Here is a 27,293-nt window from a genome sequence, read left to right on the forward strand (position 1 = left end):
TTCACTGACAACCTGAATTCAGCATTTGGAGGCTTATTGTTTGCAAAAATTTTAGGAGGTTGCGCTTCAGTATTTGATTCAAATATTATCTATTCCAATCCTATGCACTCCATGGAGGTCGTTTAGAAGAACTGACAAAGTACTAAACCCCAATCATGATGAGAAATCTCTTTGCACGACATCTCATAATAAGTTTAGGTTAAGCTCTATGAATAAGTCCCAGACACTAAATAGTAGTAGTGTCAATAGTCACTCCCTCTGAACTATTTGATCTAATATTTAAACTACTCATTAACGAGGATTTATTTAAATCTGGCTTTAGCAAGCTTCGGAAAAGAGAAGGCTACGCGTGTGATATGTACTAAAACAGATTAAAAATGCTATCATTACCATGGGCTTTTAAAATGGGCATCAGACTCAAGACAGGGACTGGCATTTTGTCATCTAAGCTACAGACATCAGAACACGGCATAATCAAAATATCATTTTTTTCTCTCTCTCTTTCTTCTATAGGCATTGACGCATGCATAACCAACATGAACACATACATACATGGAGATGTACAGTATATACATCTTTGTACGCATGTTTGTTTGTATTTGTTTTGGGGCATATATTGTTATGTATATGTATGCATGTATATATCTATGTACGCATTTATATGTATGGATCATTTTATATATATATATATATATATATAGATATAGATATATAGATATTATATATATATGTATGTATATATATATATATATATATATATATATATATATATATATATATATATATGCAGACATGTATGAATATATGCACACGTGTAAGAACATGCGTACACATTTGTATACATTCATATACATACATCATACGTATGTGTTGCGTGATACTATATTGCTGAACTTTTCTCTTTTCTCTCTCTTGTACTAAGAGATTAAAATGCAAAAACAAATCACTTATTGGTCACAGAGAATAATAATATAATCACTCACATGTCTAAGGACTCACGGTTGTTTTTTACATTAGTAAACCTATTGCTTAAGTCTAGTTCCTCTCCACTTCACGAGATATAAATTCTGATTTACATTGCTACCTATGAGGATGAAAAACAAACGAACATCTGGTAATACAAATGTGTGGTAAAAGCTCATGAAAAACTGTTGTTGTGTACATTATCTTGAAATCCATCCAGATAAATGCAGGGAAAGGATTGCCAATGAGCTTCGTTGCACAGATGGTGCAGACGTGAATATTGGCGTATTGAATGGCATCATCGCTAATCCTTTAATGCTGCATCTATTTGCACGTGAAGATTGAAACCATCGCTAGGTAACTTTATGGTATATGCGCTGTGATCATATAAATCTTAAGAAGTGTGTCGATGAATTGCTTATTTATTTATTTATTTATTTGCGTCGAGAGAGAAAATCGAAAAGCGAAACGAAGTCTTAACGAGAGAAGAGCATCAAAGGTACCAGGTAGCGACTTCCTTAACCCAGTTCACTTTGCAAGGAAATGGAAAAAGGGTGAGATCATAACCATAGGACTAAATCGAAGTATTTCTAGGTGTCTTTCTGTGGAAATCTGAGACGGGTGCTACTGTGAATATGACTAACTGATAGGTAAACGAATCTGTACACTCATCTTCGACTGGGACCAGAAATTGTCGTCATGGCATGACAAAAGGAGACTTTGATTCCTGAAGGCTTTTTGCTATACTTGAGTTCGTGACTGAATAGGCAAGACAGTTTTCATTTCCACTATAGCTTGGATTTGGATGATTATATACATGAATGAATATATCTCATTTTGAGTGACTTAGCATGTATTAGATATTTAGCAATGGGACTGGTTGCACTCATAATGACTTCATTTTCATACGGCGTGCACACTCTTTCACCAGCATGGAAGCTATCCACCTACAGTGAATCATGCCAGATGAACGATGACGCATAAAACAAAAGGCAAAACAATACATGAAAGGGCTTTGGCAATTCTTACAGGTACATAAACTTTATATCTATATATATATATATATATTTGTATTATATATAATGTATGTTATATATATGTTATATGTTATAATAATGTGTATATTAATGTATATGTATAATATATTAAGATATATATAGATATCTAATATTATATTATATATATATAATATATATAATATATATAATGTGTAGATTACAGGTGGAGTGGTACAAGAACTAGACTTTGGCGTATTACAAATAAGCTGGTTTACACGTGCAGCACAGAGCAGACATGTTGCTGTAGAAAGAACGCCGCGCTCTCTTTTTGCTCCAAAGGCTAAACATGTCTTCGCCCGTGAGGGCGAGGTTTCTGGTCCCAGCCTCCTCCTGTAGATGAAGAAAAAGAATGGATTAAGACAATAATTAGCATATGGAATGACGAGACGAACTGATGAAAAATTCAGCTCTAAATGACTATTTGTAAGATATATAAACCGTAGGTTATTGACTCGGGTGATTATTATATTTTGAAAGATATCTTCTACATGAAATATAAATATTCTATGCTATTGAGTGGGAAAACGGTGATGGAAAAAGCTTTTGCCTCAAGAATGAAATGTGATACATCATCGCCCTGAGCAGAATAAAGTGGGTCATGTTCCAGGAAATTGTAAACACTCAAAGAGAGTTTTATTTAACCAAAAGGAAAGTACATGATGCAATTATGTATTATGAAATCTGTAACAAAATCATAGTAGGCGAAATGCTGTGATTCCTGATGGAATTCTGACTAACAATATCTTGGATTGTTCATAAAAAGTCTTCGATATTTATGCAAGAACTCTCTTGTAACGTCTAACTGGAAGGAAACCCTAGCGACCATCAGGTTAAAGTTCTGTAATGAAAAACTTCATATAACTACAGACATAAAAAAAATGTATGAGAATATAATCGTTCACTCTGCGGTAAGCACAATAATTATATGAAAGTATAAATTTGAATATATTATTAAATAATATCTATGGAAAGGAATGAGTGAAAAACCTTGACTGCAATAGAACATCTTACTTTATGTAAGAAGTAAGACGAAACATAGATCTGAAAGGACCGTTTGCTAATACATCTGAGGATGCCTACAAGGTCAACGCTAATGCTTTCTTGACAAATTTGAATAATTGCCACATTAAAAGTGCTTTTCCTTATTTCTGAGAACTCAACTAGTCACAACCTCTCCATTACTACCATCTTTACCCACGGCCACGGGAAAAAATACCTAATAAATAGAAAAATATGAAAAAGCATATATAGCTTGTCATCATTTTCAGTGCCCTGATCGGATCTGGGATGTGGTCGTCTTCGGGTACGAGAGAGAGAGAGAGAGAGAGAGAGAGAGAGAGAGAGAGAGAAGAGAGAGAGAGAGAGAGAGAGACTCAAACTAATCGCTGGATACCTTTATAATTCATTTCATGTCTATTTCTAAATGCATGATATTGTTTAAATTTAAATAATCATACAACATGTAAGAATACTGATAAAGGTTTACATTTAAAGGTCAGTAAATATTCCTTCTATTAACTATTAGGCATCAATGTTCTTATCATGGCCTTCAGTTGTGAAGACTGATATTAGACAATGATCGAGTTTAGTTACTTTTTCAACATTACACATTGTATAAATGTTAGAAGAGTCCATTACATGAAGGATAAAAGAAGTTTAGTATATAATGTAAAGAAAGCTCTAAGAGACTGTCTTAGGCTATCCTAAATTTCAAATAACGCCAATTTTACGTTCTCTTATAACCTAGTCCTTGGAATCAGGTCATTTAAACGTTATCACCTCATCGAAGGAAGATACAGAAGCAAAACTGTAACTCACTCGTACATTCTACTGTCCTTGATTGGGCCAGACAGGAAAAAGACCAAGAATTATACCGACAGATTACAATTACTCTCCTCGAGGGATAATCACGGCAAGATTCGCTTCAGTCAAGGCGACAACCTTGCTTCTTACCCTCTTCAGAGCCTTTCATTCCTTCGATCCTCTACTACTTTAAACTGACGCGTTTAACTATAAAAAAAATATCTTCAGAGTAAGTTAAAAAATACGATGTGATCATCCGTAGACTTCACAAGGTTTTCCCATTTGATGATAGCTTTTACCCTTCTCCCTCCTGGGTATCTACAACTAACCTAGAGGCCTAAGTATCTTCTTATACTGCCAGGTATTTGAGGGTTAAACACTGGCCTGTAAAACATTTCCTTTTTATAAAATGTAATCGATATCTCTTTCATATTACTACCATTACTTACGAGCTGCCAACTAGCGTCAAGCCGACAGAATTGTTGACAGCACTGGCCTTGTCCATAAGTGAGGATCGGATGAATACTCGATATCTGACAGCTTATCAGAAGAAATCATGTCTTGTTTTTGATAAGCCACGTTAATTGGTTTAATTAATTTTACAACACACACATTTATATATATATATATATATATATATATATATATATATATATATATATATATATATATATATATATATTTTGATTATCCCACCGGAGAAATCAGGACTTCAGTGACATTACCGATTCGGTCAACAAGTCGATAATGTCACTAGAGTCCTGATTTCTTCCCTGTCACCTGGTTTCGAATTCACGAGAGGACAAAATTATTATCAGCTAAAAAATTCCCCTTCGGTTAACATATATGAAAGTATATTAATTCCGAAGTAGAGCGAATTGGATATTAAAGGATATTTGTAGCTCGATTGTATATATATATATATATATATATATATATATATATATATATATATATATATATATATAACCGAAGGGGAATTTTTTAGCTGATAATAATTTTGTCCTCTCGTGGATTCGAACCAGGTGACAGAGGAGAAATCAGGACTCTAGTGACATTATCGACTTGCTGACCGAATCGGTAATGTCACTGAAGTCCTGATTTCTCCTCAGTCCGCTGGGTGCTGGTTCGAACCTACGAGAGGACGAAATTATTATCAACTAAAGATTTCCCCTTCGGTTAACATATATGAAAGTACATTAATTACCGAGGTAGAGCGAATTGGATATGAAAGGACATCTGTAGCTCGATGTAAGTATATGAATCAAGGTGATGTGATAAAAATTCATATATATATATATATATATATATATGTATATTATATATATATATATTTACTGATGATAGTTGTTTTGGAAACACAGTAAAACGTGTTCAGATGACAAATATAATATGCAATGTTGAAAAATCATAAAAATGCAACATCTAAGAAACACTGTGCTTACTATTTACTTGACTAAATCATATGTGGAAACAACACCACCTCAAATTTCATATTATCATTCAACCTGCAAATTCAATGAGAAAACAATAATACGTTTGTAAGTAATGAAGACAGAATGGATAGGAGAGCTAAAACGTCATATGACACAAGCACCACTAAAAGGAATACAAAAGGAAAGGTGACAGACATATTACTTTTTTTGTGTGATGCCCCTCAGCCACTACATGTCTCAGGTTCAACAAATCCGGGTTCATAAAGGTCCTTTTCAGTAAACGTTTCCTTTATAGGCAATCTCATTTAAACTCCCTTTATAGGGCTTTCTCAGAAAAATATAGCGACGCCAAACCTATTACCAAATGAAAGCATTTCACGGGGTGACGTGAAATCATTAAGCCTTACCAATGGTTCAGGTTGAAATGAACTTGTATGCTTTGTAAATGAAAATAAAGAAGGACCCTTCTTGCAAACACATACTTTGATCAGCTTCCCGCTAAAAAGACATTATTTTCAAAGCCTATTGATTAAGCAGAATGATAAAAGTTTAGAATTAGTATCATTTGCAGGCAGATGAATAAATTTTTTTCTGGGCGAAGAAAATCTTCTCTAACAAGGAATCTAGTTAAGAGAATTGTTCTTATATTTTTCCCTTAAATGCTCTCCTCTTTGTAAAACAACCAAATATTGCTGTATCGTGAATGTGGGCTTTAAAGGGTAGATATGCTGAAATAAGTGTCCTCCATGATGTGAGCCCTTAGATGCATGCGGAGTAAGTGTTAACACCCCATACCATTGTCACAAGTCAGGTAATGGCTCTCCAGAACTTTCCACTGGATCCAGAAATTGTCTGTCTAATAGTGTCGCCCATCATTTCTTCCTGACCCACGTTGGGTATAAATCAACTACTTTTTTTTTCTAGATATTCAACTTACCCAGAGAAGATTTACAACAGTCTACCATACTTTCAATGCATTACAGTGGAGGTTTGGAGGTCTGTGAGGATTGGTAGCATACCTTTAATTAAAGACAGTAATTGGCAAGTCTAGAATTATGGATTACTACTTGGCTGGCTCAATTAAAGACTGGTAATTCTAATGTGCAAAAGGACCTCCCCCAACCTGCACAGAAGGCTTGGACTCTGGGGAAAGACCTTTCATTTGAAGGCAACTTAAAGACGTGAAAAATTCCCTTCTTGCTTTGCTGTCACTGAGAAAAGTTAAGCGGACTAACCTAAATTGTTAAAGTTTGTTCTCTTAATATGATTTCTATATGCACCAAAGAACAGGGACGGATGGAATACACTAGTTTGGTTCGGTTTGCGCATCTGTTAATTAATAATATATCCTGAAATGCCAAGCAAGGATTTCGATGGAATTTTGCGGACGGAGAGGCCTACAGTCAAAGAAGTGTTGATTACAGTTTGAGATAGATCTGTAGAATGATTAATATATGTTTTGCTATATTTTGGTCATTTCAGCTAAACAAACTCAGAGATCTTGACAAAAATATGTACTCTTCAAAGGTTTCGAATCGTTTTATGAATTACAGTTTGTTGCTTTTGTTTCATGTCATCTTCTTAACGTAATGCCCAGTGGTATGGTGCATCGTTAAAACTGTCATTCAGTTGTATACGTAATGATCTCGTACACTGAATTAAGAAAACTCCGAATATGATCAATCATTTGAAGATACTTTAGTTCAATGACACATGTATAACCTAACGAATTCAGCAGAGCACAGTCTTCTGAAAAGTGTCGCATGAACTCGGTTTTCAAAATAAATATTACCAACCTCCTATGTTAACCACAGTATAGGAGGAGGAGGAGGAGGAGGAGGAGGAGGAGGAGGAAGGAGGAGGAGGAAGGAGGAGGAGGAGGAGGAGGAGGAGGAGGATACTTATATGGAGTGCAGAGGATACCGCCAAAGAATCCCTGACCCAGCATTTTTGAGATTAATTTGGTTTGCAATTTCCTGCTGAGATCGAGATGTGTTCGAGGAGGAGGATGAGAATGAGCCCGATACCCACAAGGGCACTTTCGAGACCACGAGGACGAGGAATCCAATAAATCAATCGCGCGCACAAACAGAGGGAAGAACATGACTTCATGACCGCACCAGGATGAAGAACGAACTGATGCTGAAGAGCAGATTGGGTTACATGAATTTAACACAGAAAATACAATCCAGAATAGACTTGTTGTTGTTTCAGATTAAGTTGACCTTGTGCCAGCAAAGGCTCTTGCTCATAGAGCAGCCTGTAGGTACAGAATAGACGTCTTGTAAAACGAACCAAAATGTCTATGGCAATTCCCCTCAACACATGGAACTGGGGAAAGGAAATGATTCTTCCTTTTAACGAGACAAATGAACGTCTTTCTATGGAAGTCTTCTCTTACGTTCACCGTAACAGCCGCTCGTTGAACCACCTTTCAGCGGCAGTTCACCTACTTATCGAAGACTTCTTAAGAAGCAACCGGAAATCCCTTTAATGATATGTAATTATCCCGAGGTAAGGAGGCGCGGTACGTGCTCTTTGACCATCGAATACCTCACTCTAATTGTCTCCTGCCACGATGGTATCCTTTGTGGCGCAAGGGGTTGCCGATTGTCCCTTTTTTCTATATTTAATTGGGGAAATGCCGAGATAAGGACATCTTTAGATTCCTATTAAGACATCAAAAGAAATATATCGTTTTAGCCTTGGCGTGTTTTCTGTTTTTATTTTATTTATTTTTACACATACATACATAAATCTATACAAGTACACAATATATATAAATATATGTATACATATATTATTCAGGCTAGAGAGAGTATTTTATTCTGCAAAATTGTTTTATACTAATGACATCATCATCACTTTGAAATTAACGACAGAACAAACATTTAGGGTTTTAAATGTTGACCATGCTAGCCATATTCTTTGACTGGAGGATACCACTAAACAGGGCTTTGAGAGCTGGAAAAACAATATTGGGGATAATATTTACAATAGCTTACTACATCATGGTATAAACTTGGTTACATGTGCGAATTCATGAGGTATATTAAGTAGGTAAGGCTTGATGAAGCCCTATTACTACTTCAGTTGGTACATTCACCAAAAGTTTTTCAAACATTTTAGTTCCAAAATGAAAGCCAATAACTTCTGATGATATAAGTATTATCAGTTCTTCCAGACCCGCGAAAGAATGATGTCTTTCTGAATTTATAACGTCTAGTTTTAGTATACCCTCGTTTTTACGAGTATCCTATTAAAAGAAACAACAGACATCATTCTTAACAATGTATGTGAAAACCACATAAAATTGTCGACTCAAGGTCTATCTTGACAAAAGCACACGAATTACCTACTTCTGAAGGCTCCTTTTACTTCTAACAGTGAAGAATACAACTAAATGTACGGAGCGACAGTGGGAAAATCTATTGGACCTGTGTTTGTAGGTTGTTTTAAATGTTTTTGAGAGAAGATTTAGCAGTCCGATCTCCTTTTATTGCAGGTATGTAGACAACATGTTCGTTCTATCTAAAGAAACTTCACGAGTAGAAGTATTTTTGATTCTTTTAATTCACGCAACCCTAACAATACATTCACTTGCATAGTGAAATAGAAAAATAAACTATCCTTTTTGGATGTTAAAATACACATGGATATAATGATAATACGGTGTTGCATCACTCGACTTAGTTTCATATTGAGTCTTCATAATTTCCCATGTAAATATTTTCAAGTTTACGTTAATACTGGACAATAATTACCCAATGTTCAAACTTTGGTAAAGGGCAATACAGTAATTTTTGTTATATATATTATACAACAAAGTTAGTGAAATGAGGGGGATAAACACGTAGAGTTGAACAACAGATTTACAGCAGGCGAATCCCGGACTCCCCCGTATGCTCTGTTGTATAGAGAATAAAAACTTTTACCTCGCTGTTGGTGTAGTTCTCTCTACCAAATTATAAACACTAGCTAATTATTGTTCTATACCAAATCGGAAGAGGAAAAAATACGGAAAATTGAGATGACTCATTATGGAATTCACTCGAATAATGCAGCCATCCTATTCATCATCATCATCATCATATCATATATCATAATAATAATAATAATAATAATAATAATAATAAATCTACGGCTAAAACATCTGCTATAGTAGCTAACACAAAAACATAACCAGTTATTACTGTCGTCAAAATATTGATAAGTTTGCATCTAAAGCTGTCAAAAGCACTTTTAATTAACTCAGAAAATAGTACATTTCGTAAATAATAAAAAAATATATAAAAATCACACTTAATTTTGAAAAAAATTGTTGCGTACCCTCGGATTTCTTTTAATCTCTTTGTTTGCTCGTATTTTTAGTTTCTACGATCTAGTATTCCAAATGTTGTTTTATAAAGATTTCAGATACATAATAAAAGTTGCGGGTACTTTCGAATGGTCTCTATAAATATTTATATATTCTTGGGCACTGAAATTACTATGAATATTAGTATTCAACTTACTCCTCAAAATAATAATAGTAATTGTTATTATTATTATTATTATTATTATTATTATTATTATTATTATTATTATTATTATTATTATTATTACTACAACTTCGAGGTAACTTTTAAATTTATCCTCATAAGATTTCTTCAACTATATTTTCATAAGCATCAGCAATAATTTAACTTTAACAATTAACATATTTCTTTTCTTATGGAACCGAGATAAATTGTTTGATAGGGCTGCAATTTGCGCGCCATGGTAAATGATCTGAAGAAGAAGAAGAAGAAGAAGAAGAAGAAGAAGAAGAAGAAGAAGAAGAAGAAGAAGAAGAAGAAGAAGAAGAAGAAGAAGAAGAAGAAATCGGAGAGCGCCTCCAGAACTTTTCCTTCTTCCGTCTCATTCCGTCCCATCTTTCGTCTTCATTTTCGTATTTGGCAACGTAACCAGGCGAAAAAAAGACTAAAGCATTTATTTTGCAAAGATGAAGAGTCTAATTTAACTTCGTTTCTTCCAAAAAGGAACAATAACGAAGCTTTACAAATTAAGATAGTCTCGCACAAGCTTTCGATCTTTTATAAATCATTTCCAGAGAGTAGGGAGATCTGTTCATCGTATGGTGGTGGTCCTTCTGGACTACACATTCCCCCTTTCCTTTTTCCCCAATATTTAGATTTTTATCAACATCTGATTATGTCCGTGAAAGTGAATTAGGTCATCTTAATTCAATTTCCATAATTCCCATCACCTCTGTTAGAATTTAAAGACATTTCTTAATTAGATTCGTTTGAAAGCGATGATTTCCATATCAAACGTCTCCACTGGAATATGAAATCCTGCCGGAAGAAAATCTTGGAATTCCATCTGAGAGAGAGAGAGAGAGAGAGAGAGAGAGAGAGAGAGAGAGAGAGAGAATGCAACCCGCGTTCTCTGGACCTGCCTAGGCCACGGAAGGAAGACCTTCAATAAGCTGATTAGGAAAATGCTGACGACACAATTATGTAAAAAAAAAAAAAAAAATCTCTGATGTCCTTTCAATGATCAGAAGGCAAATCGTCAGGAGCGAACGTTGGGAAGAAAACGCTTTAATGAAGAAACGACGACGGACGTTTCCGAATGTCATTATATGCATCTGCAAAAAGCCGCTTTATGTTTTTCATTTTTCGTTCTTTATGTTGGTCTTTATATAAAATACACACATGCTCTCTCTCTCTTCTCTCTGCTCTCTCTCTCTCTCTCTCTCTCTCTCTATCTCTCTCTCCCCTCTCTCTCGCGTATCTCTCTCTCTCTCGTCTCTCTCTCTCTTCTCTCTAGATATATATATATATATATATAAATATATATATATATATATATATATATATATATATATTATATAGATACACACACACACATATATATATAAATAAATTTATATATAATTAGATATATATATATATATATATATATAATATATATATATATATATATATATATATATATATATATATATATATATATGATATATATATATATATATATATATATATATATAGTATAATTATATGTATATATATATATATATATATGTATATATATATATATATATATATGGGTTTATATATATATATATATATATATATATATATCATATATATATATATCCACGTGTACGTATGAGCGGAGCGCCCGTGGGAGTATTTGCGTATTTTAGCACAAAATACAAACATATACGCTCGTTAAGATCGTACCTCAAAAACAAGATCATAACTGTGCTCACCTGAGTAAGTATTATGATTACTTGGTTTGAAGTCTGGTAATTGAATATTAACACCAGCACTTACTTTTATAGCAAATTAGTGCTTTTTCTCTCAAATTTTATTTTTCCTGCAACGCTGACTCCCGAAGCAAATTAACTTAGAAGACGTCGAGGAACCTTGACTATTTTTAATAATTTTTTAATTTTTTAATGTAAGCACTTGTATATACATTGATAACTTGAATGCAGGAAACGGCGCTGATAATTAAGAAATTCACACAAGCTACATCCTTGTCCAGCAACCAAGTGAATGAATGGACTGAGGCTGCTGCCTCATTTCCCCTCAGACAATAAAACGATAGACACCAGCAGAGCTAAATATTTGAGAGTAAACAATCAGAAGAGACGAATTCTCGAGCACCACTCAAATCAACACGAGGCGCAAAACAATGAAAAATAAAAGTTAAATCTCGTTCATTACAAATCCATAACGAAGCGGGAATCCTTGATGGCCTGGAGGGCCCTCAGCTCCCGGTTTTGCTTCTTTTTTTTTCTTTTTTTCCTTCTTTTGCATTGCAGCTCCCGGCATTCCCTGTGCGGCCTCCGATAAATCATGAAATTACGAATTCAATCGCCGGGGTCACGCTGTCACTTGCCGTCCGTCCTGGCCGAAGCCCCAAATTAGATTTTTCTTGACATTTCAGAGACAAATTTTCTAGCACACCGCAGAAATGTTAAACAAATTCTTTTACTTTTTTTTTTCGCAAAGGTGGGCTGAAAAGTACATACGATTACTTCACATTTTCTCTTATCTAATATTTTCCCGTTATAAGAGCCGACAAAATGTCCAAAATCACACGGAACAGAAAAAAAAGTATTCAGTCCAGTTACAAATTGGACTACGCCTGAATTTGTTGCCATTTTAAATTTTCATTTATACGTGAGGAAACTGACAGGTGCACAATTTATTTAGAGAGATAACAACACACGATAAATTGCCACAACCGTAGGGTTCATTTTATCAAGCGATATAATAAATGTGGCAGGGTGAAATCCTTTACCAAAAGGCAAGATTATCAATTAAACCTTCCAAGAGCCATCTCCTATTATAGGTGACATGGGCTTTGCAACCCTCCAGAACGCCACATCATATCCAAGAAGACAATACCAATACAACCTTTCACACAGCTATGTTATATCCAGGACAAAATCATCAATGCAACCTTCCGAAAAGCCGTGTCATATCCAAGTCCACATTAACAACGCGTCCTCCCAATAAGTCATTTCCTATTCTAGACGACATTAGCAATGTCACCTTCCACAGAGAGTGAACAGCATAGAAAGTACGGCAACATAATCTCATTTCTCAATTTGATTTCTTTCTTGGCGTTAGAGTCGTGCAATTTCATACGATGCTATTACAATTATAATGCTTTTGTTCCAAAAAACGTGAGCTCTTGAAGAAAATAAAAAAAGATAATGAAGCCCTGACTGGATACTGTACGGAAATAGACGTCAATACTGTAGTAAATAACTGTCAGGTAAAAATGGTACGAGGAAATAATTAACAGACGAACCTCGTTCCGCGAGACAAATTCCGCTGACTCAGAATAATGCAAACGAGGAACTATTCACAAACATTTCCATTAGAACACGACAGGTCACCAACTTCAAGCACGGGCAGCGCCCACACACTTTAATTATACTAAGCAGACCTTTGCTCAAATTTGTTTAAAATATAATCCTGCCTCCAATTTTACTTTCATAATATATTGTGTAAATAAATCTTTATTCTGACAACATTTGTGTATGAGAGAGAGAGAGAGAGAGAGAGAGAGAGAGAGAGAGAGAGAGAGAGAGAGAGAGAGAGAGAGAGAGAGAGAGAGCCTTAATTCTAAATTTTTTGGAGGGTATCTTACCTGAGGCATGAATTCTTGCATCTCCTTTAAGATAGCGAGGATGTCATCTGTATCCTTTGAGATGCTGCAGATTTCTTCTTGCTGGAAATCCGGCTGTAGTGTCTTGCAGAGAAGCAACTGAGATATAACCCCCAGACCGCCCATTCCTGATGGCCCAGGTTTATTTTCTGTCGGGATACAACGGAATATTAGTTTTGCAGCTTTCTATCTCTATTTCAGGGAAGGGAACCTGTATAAATCCTCATGACAAAAGAAGATAAAGATTTACGACGTTCTAAAACAGAAACCTTTGGTTATATTTAACAACAAAACGCCTGGACTTATAAACATATCAAAAGATATTACCTATCTAAATTTTCAGTTTGACATTCCTTCACTTTTACTTAAAATTTCTTCTTTTGATCCTCAAAGTAAACATAGTTTAGAATTAAGATTTATTGTGATTTTAACAGTTGGCAATAAAAAAACACCATGATTTCAAGTGATATAACTTTTACACATGAACGATGACGCTTATTTTTAGTTAAAGGCTTATTGATAGAACTGATTAGATGAAGCCTTCATCCGTAGGAATATCGTATTTCATGAAGTAGAGTATGATCAGCTGAAAGAATCACGAGAGGCAAATGGGAAAACACTTAATAATTAAACCATGGAAGCAAAACCGACAGGTTTTTTGCCTCTAAAATCATATTTATTACTACTCCTATTACTGCTACTGTTTTTATAAGAAAAATAACAAGTCACTCGAATACAGTTGAGGCTGAGAAAAATATGAATGATTTCTTTTACCAGTTAAAGAACAGAAGATTATAAAAGGACTGGTGATGAAGGAAATATCATATTTCTCAGGATGCAACTTAATACAGGTCAGAGGTCTGAAAAATCTGTGTTGATCTCCGGTACCTCTGAGATATCTCTCTCTCGTATATTCTTATTTCGATGAACTACTCTTGCCTCATTTCTTTAAGAAGCATTATTTTGATCATTGCATTAACTTGATTAGACCTGCCAATATACTCCCACGTCCCAATCCAGGTAAATGTATACTATGTATTACCTTATGAACCAATAAGATTTTGTTTGTTTGTATGGTGTTTTGACGTTGCATGGCACCTGTGGTTATTCAGCAACGGGACTAACGGATTTACATGACTTCCGAACCACGTCTAAAGTGAACTTCTCTCACCAGAAATACATATCTCTCACCCCTCAGTGGAATGCTCGAGAATCGAACTCGCGGCCACCGAGGTGGCATGCCAACACCATACCGACCACGCCACTGAGGCGCTCATGAATGAACCAGTAAGGACCAAAATACGATCACTAGAAAACTCAAGCAAAGAGAGAAATCTTGAGAGGTTTTTGTTTTCTTATTGCAGGAATTATAATAGAATTTATAATGGTCACAATTTTCTCGAGATAGGTTAAACCGAATTATCTTGTCAGCTATGGCCTTTCGGCACTCAGCCTCACTGGGGCCACAGATATTTACTATTTCCAATTTTCAGTAAGTGTAGACTCCCATAACAATAAACGCGCCATACTCTTGATATGTAAACAAAGCAACATTCTGCTACTTGTAAAACATAAGATCTGAAACATATGAATACCACCATCTATGAAGAGATAAACACTAATTTTGACAAGTGTCAAAGAATATGATTTTGAAGGATTTTGAAACGGATATTTGCTGGATATTCACAACCCACAAGTTTTCTGTTACCAATGCTCAAGAAATCAAGGCGCAGACACAAAGTACAAGACAGGATAATTAACGAGTTAGTGTTGGAAAGGTGGACCAACGTACAAGTATGAATTCTTTCAAGAGTAGACGAAAATAAGGACGAAGCCTCATAATAACAGCCTGTGATATTACAAGGCCAGCCTAACCTCAACAACAAAGACTCCTGAGAGAGAGAGAGAGAGAGAGAGAGAGAGAGAGAGAGAGAGAGAGAGAGAGAGAGCGCTATTCAGCATATTTAATATTCCCTTATAGTCATTCCAAGCAAGTGAAAAGCACTGAATTCTTCTCATAGAGGAATGTTTTTACGAGAAAAAATCTTCTTCTGGTAAAGTACTCCTCTCCTTCCCTTTTAATTCTGACGAGTCTCACGTTTCTGTAAAGTTTCTCTTGTTTGTTTATCATTAACAAAAGAGTGGAAGCCGAGGTCCCAAATACTGTGAGATTTTAAGGTGCGGGTAAGGAAGGGAAGGAAGGGAAGGTTTAGCTTTTAGCTGCTAATCCCTTGGGAGATCACACATGTTGAGGGGAAGTAGAAAACGCGTAGTTCAATTTTTTTTCTTTCTTTCTTTCCTTTCGTTTTCGGACTGACTTTTCTTTCCCCATGATTGGGATGCTGGACGTGTGGAAGATTTTTATCCTTTATTTTTCCCTCTTCGTTTTACTTTGGTGGAGGAAAACCAGCAATGGAAATCAAACGGCTGTACTACCGCTATCTTTACCTCAGGCGTTTGTTGGTTTTGTCTTTGAAGAGGGTTTGGGCAGTACTCTCGATTAGTTTATGATTTTTTGCATTTATATTCAGTGAATTTTGTTAATTTACTCTTACTTTTTTGTCACGAAATTTCTCTCTCTCTCTCTCTCTCAACTCTACTCTGCTTTTCAGCTTTCGTCTCCTTTAATGTTTGTGTTTGCTTCTTGTGGTGTTATATTCAACTGTAAGATTTGGGTGTTTTCAGGTTCTCTTACCACAATATTTACCACGTTTCTCTCTCTCTCTCTCTCTCTCTCTCTCTCTCTCTCTCTATCTCCTTCTCAACTTCGTTAATGATTTATGTCAGACTAGAGTACACATTCGTTGACAAACTGCTATTGTGCTGCACCAGCCGTTGCTTGTATGAGAATGTAGCCGCTGATTAAATTTACGCTTTTTTAAATATTTTTTTTTTTCAGTGCAAAAGCCGACGGAACAAGCAATACAGTTCCTTTCTTATATAAAGTCCAGACTTTAGGTAAAACACGAATTGGGGAGAGGGGAAGGGAACAGAATCTCACTCCTGTAGGTGTCAGACCCGACTCCTGAAGGAAAAGTTTATAAGAATGAAAAAGAAAAAAAAAAACTAAAAAAAAAAAATGAAAACGGTAGTGGAGGGAGACTTTCAGAGTAAAAAGTGTTTCGAGAAAGTCTTTGATGTAGGAATACAATCAAAGTCTGATGCTTACCAGCCCTTTAATGAAGCCAAAACCCTACAACAATTACAGACAGAGAATATTCGGGGGATGGGCGGGCCCCCATGATTTATAGCCCTAAAGAATGAAACAATGGGAGGCTTATGGACCTATGAACTATTGAGGATTTAGTTACAGAGAATAGTAGACTTAGATTCAAACTAATCTCTGTGACCCTATAGACAAGGGTCAAAAGTCAACTATCAGGAGAAGAGGTCAAGCTGATTTCGACTTATCAAGAAACCTCTTCCTTCAAAATACAGAAATACAGTAACTACTACTAGATCGTAATGACGTATTACTAGCAATAGAGGGAGAGGCTAGGAATAACTCACAACCCTGATCTGCACTGGATGAAAGACGAACAGAACAGCTCTGGTCAAGGGTTAGAGAGAGAGCAGAGAGAGAGAGAGAGAGAGAGAGAGAGAGAGAGAGAGAGAGAGAGAGAGAGAGAGAGAGAGAGAGAGATTGTATCAGTAACTAAGCTGAATAACCTAACCCACATTACATGCCAAGAGGCGAGGGTTTAAGTAAGTAAATTAACAATGATCCATGGGAAACTCAAGCAAAAACCCACCTCTCTCTCTCTCTCTCTGCGTATATATATATATATATATATATATATCATATATATATATATATAATATCTATATATATACACAAAAAAAGATAGTGGTAGCAGTGCCAGAAATAAGACATTTGATATGACTGTTCTTGAGGGCTGGAAATTCTGCTCAATAAGAGAACATGCAGAAATGTCACATGTACATTCGTAACGACTAAGAGCATGTTTTGAGCATTTGATGAATTATGTACCAGATCGTGAATGAGAGAAGGCAGGTGCCTCCTCTCGCTATATAAGTATGTGTGGAACAGAACAACTATGTGAGTGTGTATTGAAGTATCGTAGGAGGTGCAGATATTATACGTCCTTATCAGGAAGTAAAGCAGCTCACGAAATAGATGACAATTTGCTAAAACATATCAAAATTCAAAACAATTTAAAGCTAACACACTAAATTTGGTAGAAACGTAAACAGAAAGATAAGGAAACCTGGGAAGTTGCTTTGCTTGGAAAATAAAAAAATACAAAGGAAGCCTGATTTCTTATGGACGAGCTGTTAGGTGAAATACGGCATGACCACTGTTTTTCACATAGATGTAGCATTGAATTAAGGATGCTCTTGCTCAAAGTAACCTTGGGATAAAAAAGGCAATCCTGTGTTCTAGAAACGTTTTTTCTGAGAAGACGGCCCACTGATGGCTTTGGAGCCCAATTCTTAACTTTTGTAAGAATTTATCCAAGAATAATTTGTGACCAGAACAGTTATTTCGTGATTGTTCACAACGGATAGTTTTGTCACGCCAATACGAATCTCTCTCGCTTGAGAGCGTAATCCAATCAAAAATGGGAACAAAAGTTCATTTGGACTGCAGACATCAGAAGAAGTTAATTGACAAAAATGATCTAAAATAAATTTTTAACTAAGAAAAATGTGCATACATTTACGGCTAAAACGTTAGCCACTGGACCATGAACTTTACATCTTAAAAGTACGGTTTATATAATTATGTAGATTTACCAAATAGCTTGCAGACGATAGGAGAGTCTGAACAAAGCAAGGAGCTCAGGGTCCTGGGATTCCTTTATGTGCCTGAATTTCTGACGAACACAGCCGAGCTTGGTCTTTGGGTAACGCTAAGCCACCACTGACATCCTTTGTACAAAAATGTCTCCTTATGATGAAAAGGAGTAAGAACGAATGACCTCTCTGCTGTCAGGCCTTTCCGGGATAACAGTAAGGATTTATCAGCCCCAGTTACTGGATGCAGATACAATGTACAGGAACAATCATCGTAATGTCCATGAAAGGCGCAGAACAGTTAACATTTGAAGACTGCAACACTTACATAAAATCCACCTAGCAATCAAATGAACTGACCAGAATACGACTTTACATAAAAACCACCTAGCAATCAAATGAACTGACCAGAATACGACTTTCCTAACTTTATCTTTCAAGCAAGGGCCGAGAATATGTTTGTACTAGCACTGAGTGGCCATCTCCCCTTGGTGTTATGTCAATCACAGCCACGAATTCATCGGTGCTCTGTCAACGTCTGTGGCGACAGACAGCCAACAGGATTTTGACACAATAGTTTCAGTTTTGTTTTCACTTTAACTTTTCCTGGTGGGAGAGTCAAACGACCTCCACCTTTTCCAGAGTCACGTGTATTTAAATGAATAATAAGTATTTTTCTTATAAGTATGAAGAACATCTCAGCAGGGCAATGTTAAACTGCGTTTATATCAATTAAGGATTTTTTGTAATACTTATTTTCAACTTTTCAAGATAAGCTTTCTCTTTATAATCGTATATACGCAATACATAAATAGTAACATGTATATGCGTCTACGCATGCGTAATGAAACTCCAACTAAAACGGACATAACATAACAAACAATATGTCTTTTTATTATATTTTTATCTATCTATCTTTCAAGGTTTTATCTGTCTAACTATTTTTTGATGGCTCTATCTTGCTTTTTAACGGGTGTTTGAAAACCGTAAACAAACTTCGTCAATACAATAAAAACTTTTAAAGCTACGTTTTTTTACATTCCCCATGTCAGTTCCGCCACTAACTTCTGTTGTATTTTCAAAAGACCCTTTCTGGCCCTACATTTCAAAATAACACAGCTCTATCCTTTTCTTTGGAAACTGTTATTCACTTCGTATAACGGTTTTTATTCCCTCCATCTTTCCGGACGTGTCTGGGTCTGAACCTGATGGGCCTTTCTTGGCGGGGATGTCAAAGCCAGGTATATATGGATATCAGCGAACATTATCTTCTGGAAATTTTCCACGGTTCTCTCCATCCTTTCCATATACTTTTTTTCCCTTTCTCACTGCTGCCTCTTTTATTCAACCTTTTCTTGCAGTTTGTAGGGTAAAGGTATTACGCAATCTGTATTAAAGCAATTCCTCTTCAATAGGCATGGCTAGGCTCGGAAAAAAAAAAACTTATGTTCATAATACCGAGGATAACCAAACGACATAAAATTTCGCAAGCTGGTAACAGAGCAAGTGGTCAGCATTTTTTCTATATGCTTTGCTTTTCCTTTCTTTTACAATAGTGTCAACTTCTCAATTAACCTTTCAGCCGAATACACACACATACGTATATAAATGTATATATATGGATATATATATATGGATATATACATATATATAGAGAGAGAGAGAGAGAGAGAGAGATGAGATTTTCGAGCTCAAATACCGAAATGAACTGAATAATATATTCAGAAGTGGCAAAAAGCAATCAGGGGTACGAGTGGGCAATGAAAATAGAGGGAAAGGCCGCAATATACTATGTAGGAAAGTCAATTTGTCGGTAACGAGATCTCTCAAAGGGGCATCAAGCAGTGGAAATGATGTAGTGGAGGTTGCTATAAAGGGTTCCCTTTTCCATTTTCCAGTTAGCAGAAGAATGGCGCATTGATTAAAGTCCGGTTTCAGCGACCTTTCCCATTTAACTTGAAAGAAAAAGATCTAGTGTGAAATACCTCGCAGGATATTGTTATGAAATCATAAGACAAAAATTCAATACTGATTTTTTTTAAAGTCATCATAATATCAACTTACTCTGCTTTGTCTTGTGTCCTTTTTCGGATGAAACCCCTCACTGACTTATTTATACCTTCCTTAATGAACGTAGATTCTACATTGGTGACATAATTTTTAAAGCCCTTTTCTTTCATGATCTGGAGCTTGTGAACTTTCTCTGAACATCGTTTCTCTCTCTCTCTCTCTCTCCCTCTCTCTCTCTCTCTCTCTCTCTCTCTCTCTCTCTCTCTCTCTCTCTCTCTCTCTCTCTCTCTCTCTCACTGAGACCTATACTGTATTTAGCTCTCTTGCTATCTTTTATGATCTGGCATAAAGAATTGTAGTTTATCGTTAATTTTTTTATGGAAGATAGTTTGCGCCGTTTTTGTAATTGGCAAATCGATTGCAATGTGCAATTCACGTCCCGTGATTCTGTATGCAACCTGGATTCCTCACAGCTGCTGAGGTAACTTTCTTCAAACAGTATCTTCAAACACTTGAACAATGTCATAAAGTGTGCTAAATAATGATAGAATGACAATGTGAGCAAATACATGTACAGGGCATCTGTTAATAAGGAACTAAAACGAAATTATGGTTTCTAGACACAATAAATTATCACAGCGAAAAAAAAACACTAAATTCTTACTCTTTATTCTATAAAAAATGTGACATACAAACAAAGGCTGAAGTAGCTCGTAACAATACCAAACAAAGTTAAGACTCGGCTCACACTCCCCGCCCCCAACACGCACACAAAAAATTCACGTGTACCCGTGAATATCCTCAGTTTCAAAGTACCAAAAATAATGGGAGAAAAATTAGCAAGCAATGGGAATGCATTAAGGATATTAGAACTGGAAACCTCAAATTACTGTAATTACTGTTATGAACGGGACTGCGTTGGCCTTTCTTTTATTTATTATTCTTTTTCTCCTATTGGAACGACGCTCTCAACAGTGTAGCTGTTAAGGACAGGCACGAAGCTGCATGCGCTTTCTAAACTACATCAGTACTTGTTGCTTGAATACATAGAATACATGTGTGTGTGTGTGTGTGTGTGTGTGTGTGTGTGTATCATCATGCACACACACATATCGCGGGTTCGTTTCTCGCTACCGGACATCATGATTTCCTCATATTTCTTTGATGTTGTGACAAGCGTATCCAAAATAAAGAGGAAAGAATTTGAGAAGTTAACAGGGCATTGTGACTATTACAATTACACACACACACACACACACACACACACACACACCACACACATATATATATATATATATATATATATATATATATATATATATATATAGATAGATAGATAGATAGACAGCGAGTGCTTTTAGGTGGTTGCAGAGAACGAAAGGGACTGAATCAAATTTAATGGGTAATGATACACAGGGTATAAATAAAAAAAGTTAACAAAAAGAGAAAAAAGAGCAGTTAAGGTCGGCGAAACACTACATTAAACAGCGTTTTCATTTTCCAACTGCTCATAACATCTCTACAGTAATATTCAATCTCACCTCGCATACCATTATTTTTGTTCTTTTCACTTTTCCTTACCAGTTTTTCCACATTTAAACACTCCCAGCATCAGGGGGGGGGGGGGTATGCTAACTTTAATTCAAATTTTTCACGCGTTCATCTCCGTTATCATTTTGCCTTTTTTAAGTATTATACTTTCTCTACAAGCAAGTCGGCTTTTGTCGTCTGTAGTTAATGCACTCGGCTGAATATGACATCTAATTACCAGAGCCATCACTTCTCAGTTTTTAGTTCTGAGAATTCCTTAACTACAAGAAATGGGGTCCAGGGTTAAGGAACTGATGCTTCTTTCCCTGTCCTTTTCTAGTTCAGGTAGGAATGGTCCTTTCTATGTAAAGATAAAGATAAAAGAATAATAATCGAAATGCCTCGGGATGTCTTCCATCACTTCACCCACATACACTCACTCTCTCTCTCTCTCTCTCTCTCTCTCTCTCTCTCTCTCTCTCTCTCTCTCTCTCTCTCTCTCTCTCTCTTTCACAAAATATTTTAAAATCATATAGGCTATATAATACAAGTTTATTTCATCCTTGAAGGTCGGAGTAAAAACGCTATCGTAGCTTCTTTCAAGGCAAAAGCACCATAAAAAAGAAGAAGAAAAAAAAAAAAAGCGTAAAGGCTCCAACAAGGAAGCGTCCGCCATTCCACTCGGTCTTCACAACGCCATTTCGGACCTGCACTGAAGTCTTGCTACGTATGTAACAGACGCATGGAACAACAGGCGTTTCCAGATCTGATATTTTTCCAACCTAGAGGCTGGGGATCTGATCCAAGGGGCTTCACCTGTTAAACAAGGAGGGCTTCATAACAAGAGGGACCGCCACCAATCTATATTTCCACGCGGACAAACAAGAGGAACGAAAAAAAGAAGAAGAAAAAAAAAAAAAAACAAGGAACCCATTTGAAGGGATTCTGTGTCGACTTGTATTTCTGGACGCTTTTGTCTCACAACAACTTCGATTCTAGAATGTTGTCATCTTAGTATTTTTCAGTTTTTGTTTTATAATACTGCCGTTTCACATCATATTTCGCGTCATCAGACAACGAGAATTAAACCACTCGGTCTAGACGAGTTATTTAATTCCTGGTTGTGATTTACATGTACTGTAAAGAAATATAGTATGATTTTAAATTATACTGTAAGATGTACATGTGGGTTAATAAAAATGAATTATTTAGGAGTTATTTGGCCTTGTCTTCAATTCTGAGAAATTAACATGTCATTTTTCTAAACTTCAAATAATTCCACCCATGCCAATGAGTAGCAACGTTGAATAAAAAAGCTATTCTTTCACAGACTAATTTTGAGCAATTTGATAGCCCTGAAAATTAGGAATAATTCTTGAGAAATGATACATATTGAAGCCAGTGCCTTTCAGAGCTTCCCAGATCGCATGCTGACTGTAAGTAACAATAACATTTTATTACAGTGAAAGAAATTTAGTGTCCGTAACTCACCACAAGACCAAATTATGTACACTTCAAAGCGGACGATGGTTCCACCAGACTTCCAATTCGCCTTTCCCCAACTAAATCATTACTTTATCCACCATTAAGTAATTATTCTCAATTTACAAAGCATGTTTCCACGAAACAATTAAAATCGCCTTTGAAAAGACGCAGCCTCATGGCACACGCAGATATGATTTTGGATCAGAACGCCTACCGGAACACACTCGTGTGGTCATGTCAGATTAAAGGCAGATTTAATAGAATATCGGGAATCCTTTTCATTTACGTCGGTCGTTGAGGACGGATCAATTTCGCCGTTTCCGTGTCTGAGTGATGTGGCCTTCAAAACGACATTTTGGAATCAATCACACGAAAATGCTAACTGCAAAACCCTGACAAAACGGCCAATTCAGAAAAATTCAAGATGTGTCCATGTGGATATTGCTAGAGCATACAATAATGATAATATAATATTATATCTAATATATATATATATTATATATCTATATATATATAATATATATATATATATATATATATATATGTGTGTGTGTGTGTGTGTGTGTGTGTGTGTGTGTGTTTGTTTGTGTGTATGTATTCCAAAGTACTGGGGACTCCTTTAAGTATGAAAAGCCTTTTAAAAGGAGAGTTGGTCTAGCATTTTGAGACCGACGGCTATACTCAATTAGTCCCGTGACCCACCAGCAATATAGGGCGTAACATACGTTCGGCCAGATAGGATAATTCCAAACATCATACACTATACTATAATTGTTAAAAAAATATATAAACTACAATTAAATAGAGTCTTGATGTTTTAGTAAAGACTAACTTGCTTACTTCTGTGAACAAAATATATAAACACACGGGATATACATTCATACATACTAATGTACATACACAAACGGCATAAAATACATACTCCCAGAACTCGGAAATTGAGCAAAAACACACTTCCTTACCGTAATACTCTGTCATGTCCACAGGCATGGTCTGGATCAATCTCTTGCATTTCCTAAGTTCTCGGCACATGAGTTGGGTACAGGCCACCAGGTGAACGAAGTTCTGGTTATCGACGGGGATTCCCTCAGCTACGTCACTGCAAGGAGAGAGAAAGAGAGAGGGAGATAGAGATAATGGAAATCAAGAGTGATCTCATGAGTGCTCCAGGGCGCCATGGAGGGTATATTCCCAGCGCTGAAATTCCAGCTTTGATGATTCAAAGGTGAGAGAGAGAGAGAGAGAGAGAGAGAGAGAGAGAGAGAGAGAGAAAGGGAATCCTATGAATTGCTGTTCTATTTGACTCTGTGTTTACGTTGTTTTTCTTGTATTTTATATATATAAATATAATAAATATATATATATGTATATATATATACATATATGTATATATATATATATATATATATATATATATATATATATACACATACATAAATACATACATACACACCTTTCTATTGTGGATTTAAGGACACATTTATATATATATATATATATATATATATATATTATATGATGTTAAGAACATTTACTTTCAATTTGATCAATTTAACGGAGAATTGACAACCCACATTATTCAACTTTTCGCGTTCTCTTCGCTATTTAATACTTAATATTTTTTTTTTCACCAAATTTTCTTTACCTACAACGACTGTTAATCTGAAAAGACGAAAGGTTCCTGAAATTTCGTCTCCAGACTGTCATGAATACTTGGGTTTCCCTAAAAGCATTAGACGTAAAACCATAAAATATTGTTATGCTGGTGTCTCAACGTAAGTCGAGGTATGTATATATATATGCTCATAAAAGACCATAAAACCTTGGAGAAAATATAGCACTCGGCTTTATTGGACACCTACCGAATTCTATCACTTCCAGATATCCTAATCCTTTTCTACAGATCCATCAAAATCTAGGGAATTTTTAGGACTGGGTTATTTAATAAGTTATCGAGTGCCTGAGAAACTGAATAGGCAAATGAATCGGTTAAAATTTAAACTGTCAACATTCCCCGTCCTGCCAACGTGGAATCAGGAATTTATTTCTGTTGATTAGAAATTCATTTCTCCATATGATGTGGTCCGGATCCCACAGTAAGCCGTAGGTCCCGTTGCTAAGAAACCAATTGGTTCCTAGCCACGTAAAAATACCAAATCCTTCGGGCCAGCCCTAGGAGAGCTGTTAATCAACTCAGTGGTCTGGTTAAACTACGATATACTTATGGGAAGCACACGATTCACCCAACTGATGACTCTAAATATCGCGTTACAATGATAAATGCATTGAGGTAACTGCTATGCTGAGGTCTGGTATGGATGTTAAAAATATATTTTAGAAAGAAAAGAATGCATATTTAGGTGACAATAAGTATTGCGCGACAATATAGTGTGTGTGTATGAGAGAGAGAGAGAGAGAGAGAGAGAGAGAGAGAGAGAGAGGAGAGCTCTTTGAATTCTAATATATGAACTACTAAAACTACTAAAAGGTACGTTTACTGGCTCTTCAAACTTCCCAAATAGTCATAAACTGAATATTTCGCAACGCAGCCGTCATAATCCAGAACGCTGTTTCTCAGGGAGAGAGGTACATTGCTGTTGTTGATGTATTAGACTCTGTTGCCTTGGTACTGCATCTGCAGAATGTTCAAGTTTGTATAACTATTCCAGCGCACTGGGCGGAATCCTGGAACTTCCGTTTCCCGCCTTGACTAAGAGTAGTCAAGTTAAGTTCGTCAAACTGCAGGTTTTCGTTTTACTAACAGTTCCAAGTCTGCGATTATGCAATTATACTAAAAATTTCCAACGCCCTTGACAAGGAGCGAAAACCCATATTTCCTTTTGATTTTTAAATTCTATGTTTAAAATAATGTTTTTGATATTAATAAATGTATTTGACATCAATAAATAGATATTCCTGCTATTAATAAAATGTTCTATACTCTTGACACCAACAAACATTCTTGATTCTAACAAACGTTCTTGACGTCAATAAATGTTCTTGATATTAATACAACTTCTTGATTTTAATAAATGTTCTTGATATCAATAAATATTCTTGTTATTAATAACACTTCTCGGTATATTAATTTCAGTAAATATCTCTGCATTTTTTTATTATTAAATAATCTTCAAAACTGAGAAGTTGGGATCGACAACTCTGCAAAGTTCCCACTATTTCATTTAAAATGCGACTTATCTCCGTCGTTATGAGAAACAAGTCATTAAATTCACGGTTAATGATGGAACTTGAGAGTTATGTTCAAATTTCACTGTAATATTTGTTTAAGCATTCCTCCAATTATGTATCTAAGCAGTAATTTGATTTCATTTTTTCTTATTTTTCACGTGCTTCGGCTGGGATAATCAGAGAACTTGACTGCTGACCCAAAAGTCACCAAGAAAATAAATTTTTTTTTATTAATTTCGCTGGAAAATCATACCCTGTTTAAATCGGCACTAGAGATAATGATAACAGTTATGATGACAAAAATGAAACAAGATAATGGTGTAATACGTCACAAAAGGGAGTAACAAGAGAGGGAAATACTGTTTTGGATCATCAAAATGAAATATAATCTTATTAAGAAAGAGAACAAATGGGAAAAATAGGTTATTACAGAAAAATGAAAACGGGTTAATTACTGACGAACAAATCGATGGCAATTAACATTTATCGAGGATATTAACAGAAATTTATCGAGGAAATGACTTTACTTTTGAAGAGGAAATTAACCGACATTTATTGAGGAAATTGATTAACATTTATCGAGGAAATTAACTGACATTTAGCGAGGAAATTATTTGACATTTATCGATGAAATTAACTGACATTTATCGAGGACACTAAATGACATTATTAAGGAAATAAATTTACATTTATCGAGGTAATTAACAGACATTTATCGAAGAAATTAACTGACATTCGTCTAGGAAATTAACTAACATTTATCGAGGAAATTAATTGACATTCGTCGAGAAAATTAACTGACATTTATTGAGAAAATTAATTGACATTCGTCGAGGAAATTAACGGACATTTATCGACGAAATTATGTGACATTTATCAAGGAAAT

General features: G+C 35.6%; 1 protein-coding gene across 7 annotated transcripts in view; it reads right to left on the minus strand.

Annotated features, from left to right (window-relative positions):
* Nucleotides 1–2,166: 2,166 nt before the first annotated feature.
* LOC135221028 (regulator of G-protein signaling 7-binding protein-like) overlaps nt 2,167–27,293 on the minus strand; it is a 1,347,771-nt gene continuing 1,322,644 nt past the window's right edge. For all 7 annotated transcript variants that reach the window (XM_064258752.1, XM_064258753.1, XM_064258751.1 and 4 more), the window contains 3 exons: nt 24,181–24,317; nt 13,418–13,584; nt 2,167–2,351 (listed from right to left, as the gene is read on the minus strand). In XM_064258752.1, coding sequence (XP_064114822.1) covers nt 2,217–2,351; nt 13,418–13,584; nt 24,181–24,317 — 439 coding nt within the window. In that variant the 3' untranslated portion in view covers nt 2,167–2,216. The remainder of the gene's footprint in view (nt 2,352–13,417; nt 13,585–24,180; nt 24,318–27,293) is intronic.

Source organism: Macrobrachium nipponense, chromosome 2 (genome assembly GCF_015104395.2).
Source record: "Macrobrachium nipponense isolate FS-2020 chromosome 2, ASM1510439v2, whole genome shotgun sequence".
NCBI classification, from domain to species: Eukaryota; Metazoa; Arthropoda; class Malacostraca; order Decapoda; family Palaemonidae; genus Macrobrachium; species Macrobrachium nipponense.